The 15,159-nt window shown below is 35.6% G+C and overlaps 1 protein-coding gene across 2 annotated transcripts in view; it reads right to left on the bottom strand.

Moving 5' to 3' along the window:
- MED13L (mediator complex subunit 13L) overlaps nt 1-15,159 on the bottom strand; it is a 299,067-nt gene that overhangs the window by 260,877 nt on the left and 23,031 nt on the right. For both annotated transcript variants that reach the window (XM_055322293.1, XM_055322294.1), the window contains exon 2: nt 3,400-3,637. In XM_055322293.1, coding sequence (XP_055178268.1) covers nt 3,400-3,637 — 238 coding nt within the window. The remainder of the gene's footprint in view (nt 1-3,399; nt 3,638-15,159) is intronic.

Below are 15,159 nucleotides of genomic sequence, written 5' to 3'. Positions count from 1 at the left end.
GGGATTCAAACCCATCCATGCTCTGAACTACTATGCCAGACAAGATAAATAGCAATTCTCCGACACGGGCCCAAATATGTTTATCCATGTGATGTGGATAGCCTATAAATGTATTTTAGTGTTCAATTTCATAGATACTTTAAGTATTTAAACAAAAAAAAACTAGTAATTTAAAACTAAACTGTGTGCCTAACCTGCAGGATTATTCTCTATGAGGATACTTTACATATTAAATCAAAGACGGTTGCTCTGGTATTGTATTGCACTGTGAGGTTTCTTAGTAGAATGCTATTTTGGGTACATCGTAAAGACAAAGGGAACTACCAAATAACATAATTAAAAAGCATTTTAAGAAATAGCAAGATGTTCCCACAAAAAAATGTTACAATAATGGTATCTTCATGCTTAATGTTTACAGGGCTCTGTTAAAATTTATTTTACCTAAAATGAAATGACTCTTACTTAAAGACCAAAACAGATTCCAAGATTTCCTCAATTTGTATGACTACCAATTAAAAGACTTCCTTTGTATCTTTTTCTCATGATCACTCTACCTGTCATACATATTCTCCCTCACTTGAAACAAAGTTGTCCTTATGCCATTCATTTTTCTAAATAAGTTCAAGTACTTTCTAATATTAAGTTGAACCACATAATATTACCCTTTTCAACCACTCTTACTAAGTGATGGATACTTCACACGCTTTGATCCAGTAACATTCCCCAATCTGACATATCAAAAAGAATAGACATACTTAACAAAGTTATGACTGTTCCACACTGGAATAGTTTCCTGGTGGCACACAAGAGAACAACAAACAGCTTACACCGTCTTCAGACTCAATAGGAAAGAAATTAAAAATAAAAAATCATTCTCATGAGAAAACATTCACAATATATTAAGTGAAAATGACTGTTGCAAAACAGTATGATACCAACTCCACTTACACATAAAAATACCAAATATTAAAATTCTGTTTCAGACTTCAGGATTTTTATTCTCTTCATTTGGCAGTTCTGTTTTTCTACTTTTCTCATTAAAATGTAGTGTTTCTGTGATTTGTAAAAACAGTTCAGAAAAAAAGTCACTCTTTCCTTATTCTTTACCAAAAGGATACTTAATATATCAATGAAATATATGTACAATCTAAAGCAACTATAAAAATTTTATAGCCTACATCTTTTTGTTGACTCGGTAACAGAGTCCATGAGAAATAACACAGTAACTTAATAAATTATTTCTAGGGATCCCCGGGTGGCGAGCAGTTTGGCGCCTGCCTTTGACCCAGGGCACGATCCTGGAGACCCGGGATCGAATCCCACGTCGGGCTCCCGGTGCATGGAGCCTGCTTCTCCCTCTGCCTGTGTCTCTGCCTGTGTGTGTGTGTGTGTGTGTGTGTGTGTGTGTGTGTGTGTGACTATCATAAATAAATAAAAATGTAAAAAAAATAAAAAAATAAAAAATAAAATAAATTATTTCTAATAACATTGATCATTTTCTTTGTTGGTATGGACAAATAACTTTACCCCCCACACCAGGTAAATAAGTCTAATTAATAGTTGGGCGTGGTTTCATCATTATTATAAAGTGGTAATTTATGCTGCTAAAAAATAAAGACCAGACCAAAAAGTTAAGACATAAGGTATCAATATGGGGTAGAGAAATGGAAGATTAAGAATCAGAAATAATCTGGGACACCTAGGTGGCTCAGCAGTTGAGTGACTGCCTCCGGGGGTTCTGGGATCGAGTCCCGCATTGGGCTCCCTGTGTGGAGCCTGCCTCTCCCTCTGCCTAAGTCTCTGCCTCTCTCCTGTCTCTCTCATGAATAAATAAATAAAATCTTAAAAAAAAAAAAGAATCAGAAATAATCTTAAAAAATAAAGGATGAACAAAAAAAATGCTATATTCCCTCTTCTACATGGGAAAAAACTTTAGAACAAAATATATGTTTTGATACTTAAATGGACAAATACAAATGTTATAATTATCTTCTGGGGTTATCTTATTTTTAAAATCCTGATAAATGGAATCCAGATGTGGTTAAACTCATTTTACCTGAATTCACTACTAACCTACATGAAATAAGCTTTACTAATAAGTACATATGTTCTGAGATTCTGCTGATTAACCAGCTAAGGAAGCAGTCTTACCCAGACTGGGTTCTTATATTTATAAACCAAGTACTCTACAAACTATGGGGGGAACGTTTGCTTTGAACAAATAGACCATAAGGTAAACAGCTCAATTAGTCCACTGTGGTTTACTGCCCTCTGGCTGTTGTGGCAAGGGATATCACAGATATAAAATGGCTGCAAAGGAAAGCTAGGAAGGTATCAAGCAAAAGTTGAAAGGAAATCCTTTAGGCAAATTCACACACCTTAGAACAGACCCTCAAATATGAAAGTTAGTTTTCCTCCTTCCTTTAAAAAAAATATTAAATATATCAACTAACAAAACATTTCAAACACTATCTGAACTTTTTCAGCCACAAACTAATAAAATATAGAGTAGTTTGGACATAATAAAAATTGGCTCTAGGAGACAGACAGCAAAGAGTTAATGCACCACCCTAAGTAAAGATTGTAATTATTTTTGATTTAGAAAAATTCTTAGCATACTAGATGGAAAGAAGTGAAAAATTCTGACCAGACAGCCAAAGAATATTCATAAAATTTCCTCTTGTTATAAATCTGTAGTAAATATAAAAAGTAGCTTAGAATTATGAAATCTTACATTAATTCAAAGTTTCCAGATATCAGATGTAATCTGTAGTTAAAAATTAGGTAACACTGGAGCAAGTATCTCCTGGAATCACCTAATTATATAAAAAACAGGAACAAAACAAAGGAAAACTTGCCGTATCAAAATTAGACCAGATTTTTTATATTAATCTTTCTTCAAAATACTATCCAATGTCATCTCATAATTTTGTCCAATAACGCTTACACAAATTTTGTTATCACTTTATAATTTTCCACCAGAGTTCAGCTGGTAATGAACCAAAACAGCCACAGTTCAAGAAAAAACAATTCTGTTCATTTCATTGACTTATTACTCACAATGCGCTATCATTTTAAAACAGTAGATCTTGCCTTATTTCCACCCCAAAACACCCAGGAGGCACAGTATTTCCTTTAGTAACAGTGGTTCACAGATTCTGGTTCCTAGCATGACTGGAAAAGAACAAGACAGTTTGGGGGGAAAAATATGGGAGTAGAAAGAAGAGAATAAGAGTGAGGATGTTCCTTTTGAGACACCCATTGAACACTTGGATTTTTCTCAGCAAGTCTTAATAAATTCTTTTTGAAATTTACTATTATTTATATATATATATTACAAATTAATATAAATATATATATATGACACTAACAGTTTTTAAGAAAAAACAAAACACTTACCCTGAAGTTCATGATGTATTACACCCACTAGGTTGGGTTCGTCACCCCACCAGAATATCCATAACTCTTTGCAATCTGGTTTGACATCTCGACGCCATACACACAGCAAGTTGGCTTGCAGACAGCGGATGAAACTTAACAGGATTGGATCATCTTGGGCTGGGGCTGAAATTATGGGTCCACAGTCCCCATGCCCTCCAAAATTGTACCTACGCCATTTGATTCCTGTGAGTTCAGCCTGGAAAAAAACAAGAAAATTACAATGGTTTTGATATTTCTTCTTATAGAACACAAAAAACAAGCTTCCATACAGATAAGCAAATTTGCAATATTTACATTACTGCACATAAGATTTCTCTCACTGAAAAATATTTGTCAATCTTTCTTGATTTTTTTTTAAAGATTTTATTTATTTATTCATGAGAGACACAGAGAGGGGAAGGGGGGGGCGGTGCAGAGACACAGGCAGAGGGAAAAGCAGGCTCCATGCAAGGAGCCGGACATGGGACTCGATCCCAGGTCTCCAGGATCAGGCTCTGGGCCGAAGGCAGCCCTAAACCACTGAGCCACCCGGGCTGCCCTCTTCCTTGATTTTTAAAGGGAGAAAAAACTCATTTCTTTCTATTAAGATTTCTACATAGCTCTTTATATTAAACACCAAATTACAACAGATGATTATTTCCAGTTGAACTATTTTTACCAAAAATTTACTATCAAGTCCATCATATAAAACTATTTGCTGTTCATCCTTATTTGATTCATAAATTGTATTTAGAAATCAGGTAAGAGTTTAAAAAATAAGTTTGTAAAAGTGAAAGCACTTCTTTCAAAGGATCTCAATTTCTTCCCATGCAGAAGCTACAATTTGAATCCTCTTTAATCAGGAAAGTGGTGAGCACACAGCCTCATAGTGTTTCATTATTAACACCAAAGCAAGCTACTAATGAAACTGACACAAGTTATCAGCAATTTCTGCATGTTCTTTAGCATGTAACACACAGAAAAGCTTTGCTTCTAGAACAATTCCCTAATGTAGTTTTGTCTTGTTTTCTAAATACATTTTAAGGCATAGATACTAGAGACGCCTGGGTGGCTCAGCGGTTGAGCAACTTCCATTGGCCCAGGGAGTGATCCTGGAGTCCCGGGATTGAGTCCCATATCAGGCTCCCCGCATGGAGCCTGCTTCTCCCTCTGCCTATGTCTCTGCCTTTCTAGGTGTCTCTCATGAACAAATAAATATGATCTTTAAAAATAAAAAAATAAAATTAAACAAAGACACTAAACCAGCTGAGAGCAGAACCTGGATCTTCATTCTATTACCTACGTTTATATTTTAAATTTTCTTAAATCTTAGAGGTCTAAGGAACTAAAATTCAAAGGTGTTTCAACACAAAAGATGAATTCCTTATTTAAATAGCTATAAACTACAACTATGTATTCAAAAGTGACAATAAAATGGATTCATAACATAATTCTGGACAAAACAGTCCATGTGTCCCCTGGCACTGGATCCTTACTCATCTTCCCCTCCCCACCTCACCCAAGTCAATTTCTGTCAATAGTTGTTTAAATAACTGCCAACTTAATAGTATGGTATGACCCTGTACTAATATGCAGCCCTTTCTCAGCTTAGAGGAAACCATTATCATCTATTTCATCCCAAGTATAACCTGGGGCCAGCCTTCAGGTTTGAACACCAGCTCCATATTTACTAGCTATAAGTAGCAAGTACTTGGTAAGTTAACTTTTGTCCCTCTGTCACCTCACCACGAAAATGAGAATAACAGTATTTACAGAGTTGATTAAACAAGTACGTATTTAAAATACTTATAGTGATGCCTGGCACATGGCAAAAAATATAAGTGATACTGCTATCATTACTAGTAATGACAGTACATTTCTCTTTGTTCATACCCCTTTTGCATTTTTCTATCACACAAGTTCCTTTATTTCTTCAAACAAAAGTAATGTATATGTATGTCTGTGTTTTAAACAGAAAACCTACCTTCAATTTTTAAATAAATGTCAAAGAAACTAAATAAAAAGACTAAAAAGGGGCAGTTGAAATCAGAAAAGTAGAAGACTAATAACTTTGAAAGATATGAAAGATACCAATAAATATAAATTACTAATATTTACATTAACCATATTTGAAAGGTTAGAAAATTATGATCAGGAATTTAAACATCAGATGAGCCAGTCCCCAAGAAATCTATGCACAGCAATTTACTCACTAGAATACTTTTACCTGTAACATCCAGGATGGTTCAGCAAACAAAATATTTGGCTTTGATTCAGAAGAATGGTTTCCTAATCCTAGCACTAACTTCCTATCAGTGCTTCCCTGGTCTCAGTTTTGATAAAGGGAAGCCATGGCCATCTGCTCTATATTCTTTATGGAGTTGTTCTAGCAAGTGACAGAATTCAGAAGGGACATAACAAGCCTACAAACTTAATCACTTCATAACTAATTCAGTTGGAAAAACTGGAAAATGTCCAATTATTTTAAAACAATTTAGTTCCTTTACCTTAAAGCTAAAATTAAATATCATTATACCAGTCTTCACTGGAAAATTAACAATGAAACACCATTTAAGCCTAAAAGAGATAACTAAGCATAAAGTGAATGTTCAAAGACTTCACTTTTAACTTCGAATTATTGTTTGATAAGACCAAAGACAACGTAGTGATACCGAAATACTGTCCAAAAAAAAAAAAAAAAAAAGAAAGAAATCCCTATATTGGACATATATTCACTTAGACTAATATATGTCCTCATATACCATGATCATGTTCATAGTTAAGAAGCAATTCCACACAAACTTTTTTGTTTCCCCAAAGATTTTATTTATTTATTCATGAGAGACACAGGGAGAGGCAGAGACATAGGCAGAGGGAGAAGCAGGCTCCCTCGGGGAGCCCAATGTGGGACTCGATCCCAGGACCCCAGGATCACAACCTGGGCCAAAGACTGACACTCAACCACTGAGCCACCCGGGTGTCCCTCCACACAAACTTCTATGGACCAATTTCTGACAAAAGCATAGATCTTCCAAGACTTAAAATTCTTTAATTTCAAAATTATGAAGAAACTCTTTAAAGTATTTCTAGATGGAAGTTATCCCAAAATGCAGTTATTTCTCATTGCCAAAGACAATCCATAATTATATTTAAGTTTAAAATTACACTTAAATATAAAATCAGTTTTTAAAATATAAAATCAGAGGCACCTGAGTGGCTTGGTCAGTTAAGTGTCTGCCTTTGGCTCAGGTCATGATCCCAGGGCCCTGGGATGGAGCCCCACGTGGGGCTGTCTGCTCAGCAGGGAGTCTGCTTCTCCCTCTCTGCCTGCCTGCTCTGCCTACTTGTGCGCACACACGGTCTTTCTGTCAAATAAACAAAATCTAAAAAGAAATAAAATATAAAATCAAAAGGATGAAATTAAAATATACAAGGAATAAATCCAGCATGCACATATACATAGTAACAATCATATATAGAGAGATAGATATATGTAGTAACAACCACAATCATCACCTATTTGCAAACAGTATGTAATTTCTAACATTAAACAATATACCAAGATCTACACATATAATTTCTAATCTTCACAGACAGCTAAAGAAATTAGGACTCAGAAAGGTTAAATAATTCTCCCCTACCTACAAAGGCAGCAAATGGCAGATCCCAAATATAACTGGATTAAAAGCATAACTGCATTTAAAGCATAAATTCCTTCCCACTCTGCCATGCTGCTTCATAAGGCTAATGGTAAAAATTAGCCCTAGAGGATTATAAAATAGTACAAAGAAACTGTCATCAACTCAATTTAGCAATGGCAAGAGCTCATGGCCATACTTTCTAATTTAAGAAAGTTCATGAATCTTTCTTTAGTCTTCCTGAGGTATTAAGAAAACTAGTACAAGAGTGCCCACACACCATCCCATGAATAGAAGAGACTTTTTAAATTTCACTCAGATAATTATATGCCTTCTTTTACATATTACCACTATAACTATAAGACTATCTACACAAGCTAATTTTTAGAGGATATGTATAACAAACCAAGAAAAAAAAAAAACAATTCTAATAAAAGCAAGAAAGATTGCAGGATTGCAGGGAAATTTTCTCATCAATGGCTAGCATCTATTGTATAAGTAGTCAAGATCCTCAGAAAATTGAATTTGATTGGTAGAGACTCCCCTGGCCTAAAGAGAAGGCGGCTATAGCTCAGAACAATTGGAATTTAAAAGATTACAACAGAATCAGGATAAATACACTTTCTAACAGCAGGAATGTATTTAAAGAAAACTTATACTGATTCTTAAGGCACAATACATAGGAAATGGGCTGATAAATTCTCCCAATGGAAGTCATTTATTTGCACTGACCCATCACAATCAGAACCCACAAAACCAACAGTATATACCTGCATATATATATACTGTATATATACCTGCAGTGTGGCTCCTCAGAGTTAAAATTATATTTAGTGGTTATCAAACAGAGCAAAAGTAACAGGCCTTGATATGAATGAACTCAGGGTGTAGTACCATAGAAAGAACACTGGCTGGAGGGCAGAAGATCTAGGTTCAAGTCTCACTTTTTCAACTACTTATCTATATGTTATTAGGAAATCTACTCCATCTCAGGAATCATAGCTTCCTGACCTGTAAAGTGATATGGCTGACCTAGATATTATAAATGAGTTCAAGTCTCCTGGCCCAGGCTAATTACATCCCACTCACAAAGGCAACTTGTAAATGAGACTGAACTCTTAATTATATGCCTTAGAATTATCAGCAGGAATAGGAGAGCTGCCAGAAGATTTGGATTTTCAAGAAACAGGTAAACGAAAGACTTCTCAAACAAGAGAACTACCTTAATATCAATTCTGAGAAGGATTCTAGGAAGGTGTGCAGAAAAGACGGCTGTGATCATCAGGGACTAACCTAAGTGCACTAGGAAATTCCAAATCTGCCTCACCTCACAACCTCCTGTGATAGGGTTACTACGCTAATACAACAGGGAAATACAGCAAACATATTAAATCATCCCTCAACTTGAGTCACGGAAAGGAAAAAAGTCAGGGATAATAGAAAACTTCTGTTAAAACATAACTAATCAGCTCCAGGTAAAGACACCAGGGTAAACACACACATCTGCTTTTGCTGTGTCTTAAATCCCTCTAAAACATCAGTAAAGAAATTGTTTTGTTTTTCCCTTAAATCATAAAACCAGGGATCCCTGGGTGGCGCAGCGGTTTAGCGCCTGCCTTTGGCCCAGGGCGCAATCCTGGAGACCGGGGATCGAATCCCACGTCGGGCTCCCGGTGCATGGAGCCTGCTTCTCCCTCTGCCTGTGTCTCTGCCTCTCTCTCTCTCTCTCTGTGTGACTATCATAAATAAATAAATAATTTAAAAAAAAATCATAAAACCAGAATGGTAGGTACGAGAGGAGATGAGAGCACCAAGATTTTGAGAGCTAAGAAGCTGATGCCCAAGAGATAAAGAAATTTATAAAACCTAAAAAACTGAATCCTAGCTATGGAGAAAGGAGAGATAAAACCCAATTTACAGGACACCTGGGTGGCTCAACAGTTGGGCGCCTGCCTTCGCTCAAGTCGTGATCTCCCCGGGATCCGGGATCGAGTCCCACATCAGGCTCCCTGAAAGGAGTGTGGTTCTCCCTCTGCCTATGTCTCTGCCTCTCTCTCTCTCAGTCCATGTCTCTCATGAGTAAATAAATAAATCTTTTAAAAAAAAAAAAAAAGCGAAAGGTCCAGATTTTGAAAACCTTAAAAGTAACTATAAGCTTAGTATTTAGAAACATTTAAGTAAGAATTCAGATAATCAACAAAAGGGGATGAAAATGTTTGCCTTTAGAAAAGGTAAAATAGGGGCAAGGAGCAAAGGAATATTATTCATATAAGCCTTGTAGAACCATTTGCACTCTTAACTATGTAAGAATACATTTCTAATTTAAAAAAACAATTACCAAAATGTAATAATAAAATATATTTAGTGCACCAATAAGTCACTAATATTTATTAAGAATTCACTTCTGGGATGCCTGTGTGGCTCAGCAGTTAAGCATCTGCCTTCGGCTCTGGGCATGATCCTAGCATGATACTGGAGTCCAGGGATCCGGATCCAGTGCCGCACTGGGCACCCCAGAGGGAGCCTGCTTCTCCCTCTGCCTCTCTCTCTGTGTTTCTCATGAAAAATAAATAAAATCTTTTTTAAAAATCCACTTGTACCATTTTACAGATTGATTCTACAAAATTTCTAAGCTTAAGAATAATTCAGTATCCCATAAATTGTGTTGCAAAGTCAAAAGGTTATTTGCCACATCTTACAATATTGTGGTGCTGTTTCTTTTCTTCATTGTTAGAATACTAAAACTTCAATAAAGGGTCATCTGACCCTTGATTTTGGCTCAGGTCATGATCTTACAATTACGAGATTGAGCCCCCACATTGAGCTCCACGCTTAATATTCTCCTTTTTTTCCCCCTCTCCTCTTACCCCTCCCCCTCTCCTTCTCTAAGACAAAACAAAAACAAAAATAAAAAATCTTCAATTAAGCAAAGACATACTTCCCATTACATGCTCCCTCTCACCTAGGTCTGCTCAATTCTTCCTACCCATACCTAAGCAGCTTGCCAAGGATTCATTTCCTCTGCAAAAGGGCTGAGGGCAACAGGACACTGCGCCTCCCATGTCACTCCCATCTAACATATTATTTCCACATTGTGAGAAATGCAACATAACTCTCCATACAATAAAGTTGTATATCAAAGATGTTCTCTAACGTGTATATTTTTGATGATTCATAATAACTTTTTTCCTAAATTGTAATTTCCTTATAGCCCTGTTTACCAATATTAACTCAAAAACATAAAGATAAAAAATGGGAAGCTGGTTTAGCAGAAGTATGAGTGAAAAAAGCTCAAAGATTTTGACATTTAAGTTTAATTTAAGTTTAATATAATTAAGCAATGTGAAATAACTACTTTAAAGTTACTGCCGTCTTAAGCTACATTAATATAAACAGAGTATGCAGATCCTACACAACAGATCTTACATAGCAAGTCACTAATCAATGTTGCTTTCAGCTCCCAGCTCCAGTTTGAGAGAAATCTAGATAAACTACAACAAATTAACATATGAAGGTCAAGGTTGGTGAGGAAATGGAAACATGTCATATGGCTAGAAGGTTATATGTCTTCATGTTCAAACCTTTCAAGCAAATAAACATGGTATCAAAAAATAAAATAAAGGCACAGTTAAATTAAGCTGAATGAATTTAATATGGAGCTAACATTCTGAATAAATCTGTAAAGTCTTCATTTATATGAAAGACTCCTATGTGGAAGGTGGATTAGATTTGTTCAGCACTGACCCAAGTGATAGCAGAGAACTGATGATTAAAACAACAACAGTGAGAAGTTTCTCAAGAAAGGCACCCTGGCTGAGATCCCTGAGAAGCAGAAGATATGAGGTGTTAAGGAGAAGCTGTTAATACTGGATGTGGTTTCAAACATCAAAGGGTTGTCTGAACAATAGGATTTGTAAGATTCCTTTCAAACCTTAAATATGAATCTCAGACTCTTTCCTTCCAATTATAAGATTTTTTTTTGCCCCTAATATCATTTGTATTTCAGTCAACTAGTTCAAGGGGCTGAAAAACTATACCCCATGGGTTGGCCAACTGTTCTTATGAATAAAGTAAAACTTTATTGTAAAGTAAAACAGGGATCCCCGGGTGGCGCAGCAGTTTGGCGCCTGCCTTTGGCCCAGGGCGCGATCCTGGAGACCCAGGATCGAATCCCACGTCGGGCTCCCGGTGCATGGAGCCTGCTTCTCCCTCTGCCTGTGTCTCTGCCTCTCTCTCTCTCTCTCTCTGTGATTATCATAAATAAATAAAAGTTTAAAAAAAATAAAATAAAATAAAGTAAAACAACTTTGTCCATTTATTTACATGTTGTCTGTTGTTCTTTCCACATTACAATTATAGAGCTGAGTAGCTGCAACTGAGACAATACAACCCACAAACCTGAAATAACTACTCTGATCCTAAAAAAAAAAAAAAAAAAAAAAGTCCGCTGACCCCTGAAATAGGATACTAGGATAATACACACAAGCAAATTTGACATTTAAAATATAAGCAGCACCATAAATGTTGTTCTACCATAAACAACTAGACAAAAAATATGAAACTACTACTTTCAAACACTGGACAAAAAAGGTAGCACAGAGCTAGGAAAACAAATGAAGTAGGCCCTGCAATGGCTGAGGCATCTGGAATTTATGAGAACAGATCATCAGAAAGCTCTATGGAAAAATAGCTCCATATATCTCATAGTTAAGATATCTCTAGTAAGAGACCTATCACTCTAACAGCTCACATTAAGCTGGGAGACAGTCTAGTTCTAAACAGTCGGGGTGAAAACACTGTTAAAACATCTTTGGTAATAGAGACCACAGAAGGGCCATGCCTCAAAAGTAAGAAACTAGGCATATGCTAGCATCAAGACTGCTCTAACCCACCCAAAATAATCAAGTCTTAAAAATATGATCATCTCTATCACCATCACTTCATCTAGAAGTAACTTAATTGCCACCCAAAACAAAATTCAGCTCTTTCAGGAAGGAAATCCAGACTTTCTTTTTTTTTTTTTTTTTTTTATTTATGATAGTCACAGAGAGAGAGAGAGAGAGAGGCAGAGACACAGGCAGAGGGAGAAGCAGGCTCCATGCACCGGGAGCCTGACGTAGGATTCAATCCCGGGCCTCCAGGATCGCGCCCTGGGCCAAAGGCAGGCGCTAAACCGCTGCACCACCCAGGGATCCCGAAATCCAGACTTTCAACAACATAATAATCACAAATCCAACAGCCAATAAAAAAATACCAGACATTCAAAGATGTAGATAGATAGTCAGGAGAAAAACCAGTGAAAAGAAACCCAGACATGATGATATCAAAAATCATTTTACAACAGCTATTTTAAGTATGGTCAAGAATTTAAAGAAAAAAACAAACTTAAAAAATGAAAAATATAAAAGCATAAAAATTTCCAAACACAAAATTAAAAACTCACTAAATAAGTCTGACAGTAAATATTAGGCACAGTCCAAAAAAAAAAAAAAAAAGTTAGGAAACTTGACAACATACAATATAATTATACAAGTTGAAGATCAGAGAGGTTTTTTAAATTGAAATAATTAATAAAATCAAAAGCAGAATACTATCAAGCACTCTAATATGCAGGTAATCAGGGTCCCAGTATCCAAGGGCAGAAGGGAGAATTAAAAAAAAATGTTTTTGAAAAATAGCCAAATTGTCTCCAAATGTCGTGAGAACAATACATCTTAGATCCAAAGAATTCTGTGAACCCAAAACAAAAAACAAAACAAAAAAAAAAATCTAAATTAAATTTCTGATCATCAATGATAAAAAAATATCTTAAAAGCTGTCAAGAGGGAAAAAAGACACATTTAATAAGGGAAAACAAACACAATATTTACAACAGACTTCTCAACAGAAAATATGCAAGCCAGGAAAACAACAGAACATGCTGAAGGGGGGGGGATAGGTCCATATTTAGAATTCTAGATCAAACACAATCCTTCAAAAGTGAAGGTAAAATACACACTTCTTTTTAGATGAACAGAAACCAAAGGAATTGCACCATAAGAAATACAACTAGAGGGATCCCTGGGTGGCGCAGCGGTCTGGCGCCTGCCTTTGGCCCAGGGCGCGATCTTGGAGACCCCGGTGCATGGAGCCTGCTTCTCCCTCTGCTTATGTCTCTGCCTCTCTCTCTCTCTCTCTCTCTCTCTCTCTCTGTGTGTGTGTGTGACTATCATAAATAAATAAAAATTAAAAAAAAAGAAATACAACTAGAATGCTTTTGAAAAAAGTTCTTCAGATACAAGGAAAATATCAGATGGAAATCTGGATCCATACAGAAGAATGAGTACCTGAGGTAGATAATATATAAATATAAAATAGTTATTTTCTCATTTTTTAATTTCCTTAAGACAAATTAACTCTTTACAACAAAAATAATGCATCATAGATTGAATACAGCTATAGAAAAAAAATATGACAACAGTAGCACAAAACCCAGAAAGAGAAAAATGGAGGTATACTGCTCTAAGGTTTTTTACATTACAACTGAAATTTAATAATACTTAAAAACTGTGAAAATTTAAAAGATGCATATTATAAATCCCTGACCAGTCCCTAAAAAGTAAAACAGATTATATTTAAGATGCCAACATTGAAAATAAAAGTGAATCATAAGAAAAAAATCAAATAATCCAAGGACAGGCAAGATAAGAGGGGATAAAAGGGAACAAAAATAGATGGGATAGAGAAAATACCAAGATAATAGACTTAAACACAATCATCAATAGAATTATATCAAACACAAATAGTCTAAGTAAAAAACATCAATTCTCAGAATAAGTAAAGTGTTAAAAGGCCCATCTATATACTGTCCACAAGAAATGCACTAACTATAAAAACAAATTCTAATACAAACAATAAGAGAGCTAAAATAGGTAGATTAATAACAGACTCCAAGAGAACTATAAAGGAATAAAGAGGGAAATTTTGTAATGAGAAGTGTCAATTCTTCAAGAAGGCATATATCCCAAATGTGCAGGCATCTAACAACTAGGCTTCAAAATATATGAAGCAAAAACTGATATATCTAAAAGGAGAAACAGACAAATCCAGAATTATAATTCAGCAGGCTTCCTCTCAACTGATAGAAGTAAACAAAATCAATAAGGTACATAGAAAACATAAGCACCATCAACCAACATAACCAATCTGACATTTACCAAGAAAATTATACTAACACACTCAACAGAATACACAAGTTTTTCAAATGCACATGAAACAGTCACCAAGAGAAACCATATGCTGTGCCATAAAATAAATACTAATACAGTTTTTTAGTTTTTTTAAGATTTTATTCATTTGAGAGAAAATAAGAGCACAAGCAGGGGGAGTAGCAGCAGGAGAGGGAGAAGCAGACTCCCCACTGAGCAGGGACCCCCCCCACCCCGATTTGGGGCATGATCTCAGGACTATGAGATCATGACCTGAGCTGAAAGCAGGCACTTAACTGACTGAGCCACCCAGGTGCCCCAATATATTTTTTAAAATTAAAATTTCTGAACAAAATTAGAAAGTCACAAAATATCTAGAACACTCCCTCTTCTCCACAAAAATATGGAAATTAAATACCTTTCAACAACACGTAAGACAAAAAAGGAAATCACAAGGGAAAATAGAAAAGGTTTTAAACTGATGGATTATGAAAACAAAATACACAGAAAAAATACAGGGTACAAATAAAACAGCGCTCAAAGAGAAATCTGTAGCTTTACATATTTATATTAGAAAGGTATAAAATTGCTCCAAATTTCTTCCTTCAGAAGCTAAAGTATAAATTAAACCAAATGTAAACTGAGAAAAAAAATAATGAAAAAAGAAGAAATGAACGAAATATAAAAGATACTAACAATAGAGGAAGCCAATGAAGTAAAAAGCTATTGTTTTTGTTTGGAGAGTTTTTTCTGGTTTTCTTGTTTGTTTGTTTTTTTTTTTTAAGACTTTGAGAGAGAGTGCCCAAGCAGAGGGGAGTGGCAGAGGGAGAAACAGACTCCTCACTGAACAGGATCCCAGGACCTTAGGATCATGACCTGAGCCAAAGGCAGACATTTAACCAACTACGCCACCC

The sequence above is a fragment of the Nyctereutes procyonoides genome, unplaced genomic scaffold (assembly GCF_905146905.1).
Source record: "Nyctereutes procyonoides isolate TBG_1078 unplaced genomic scaffold, NYPRO_anot_genome, whole genome shotgun sequence".
NCBI classification, from domain to species: domain Eukaryota; kingdom Metazoa; phylum Chordata; class Mammalia; order Carnivora; family Canidae; genus Nyctereutes; species Nyctereutes procyonoides.
The sequence above is the reverse complement of the archived record's forward strand: the minus strand, read 5'-3'. Positions and strand labels throughout refer to the sequence as shown.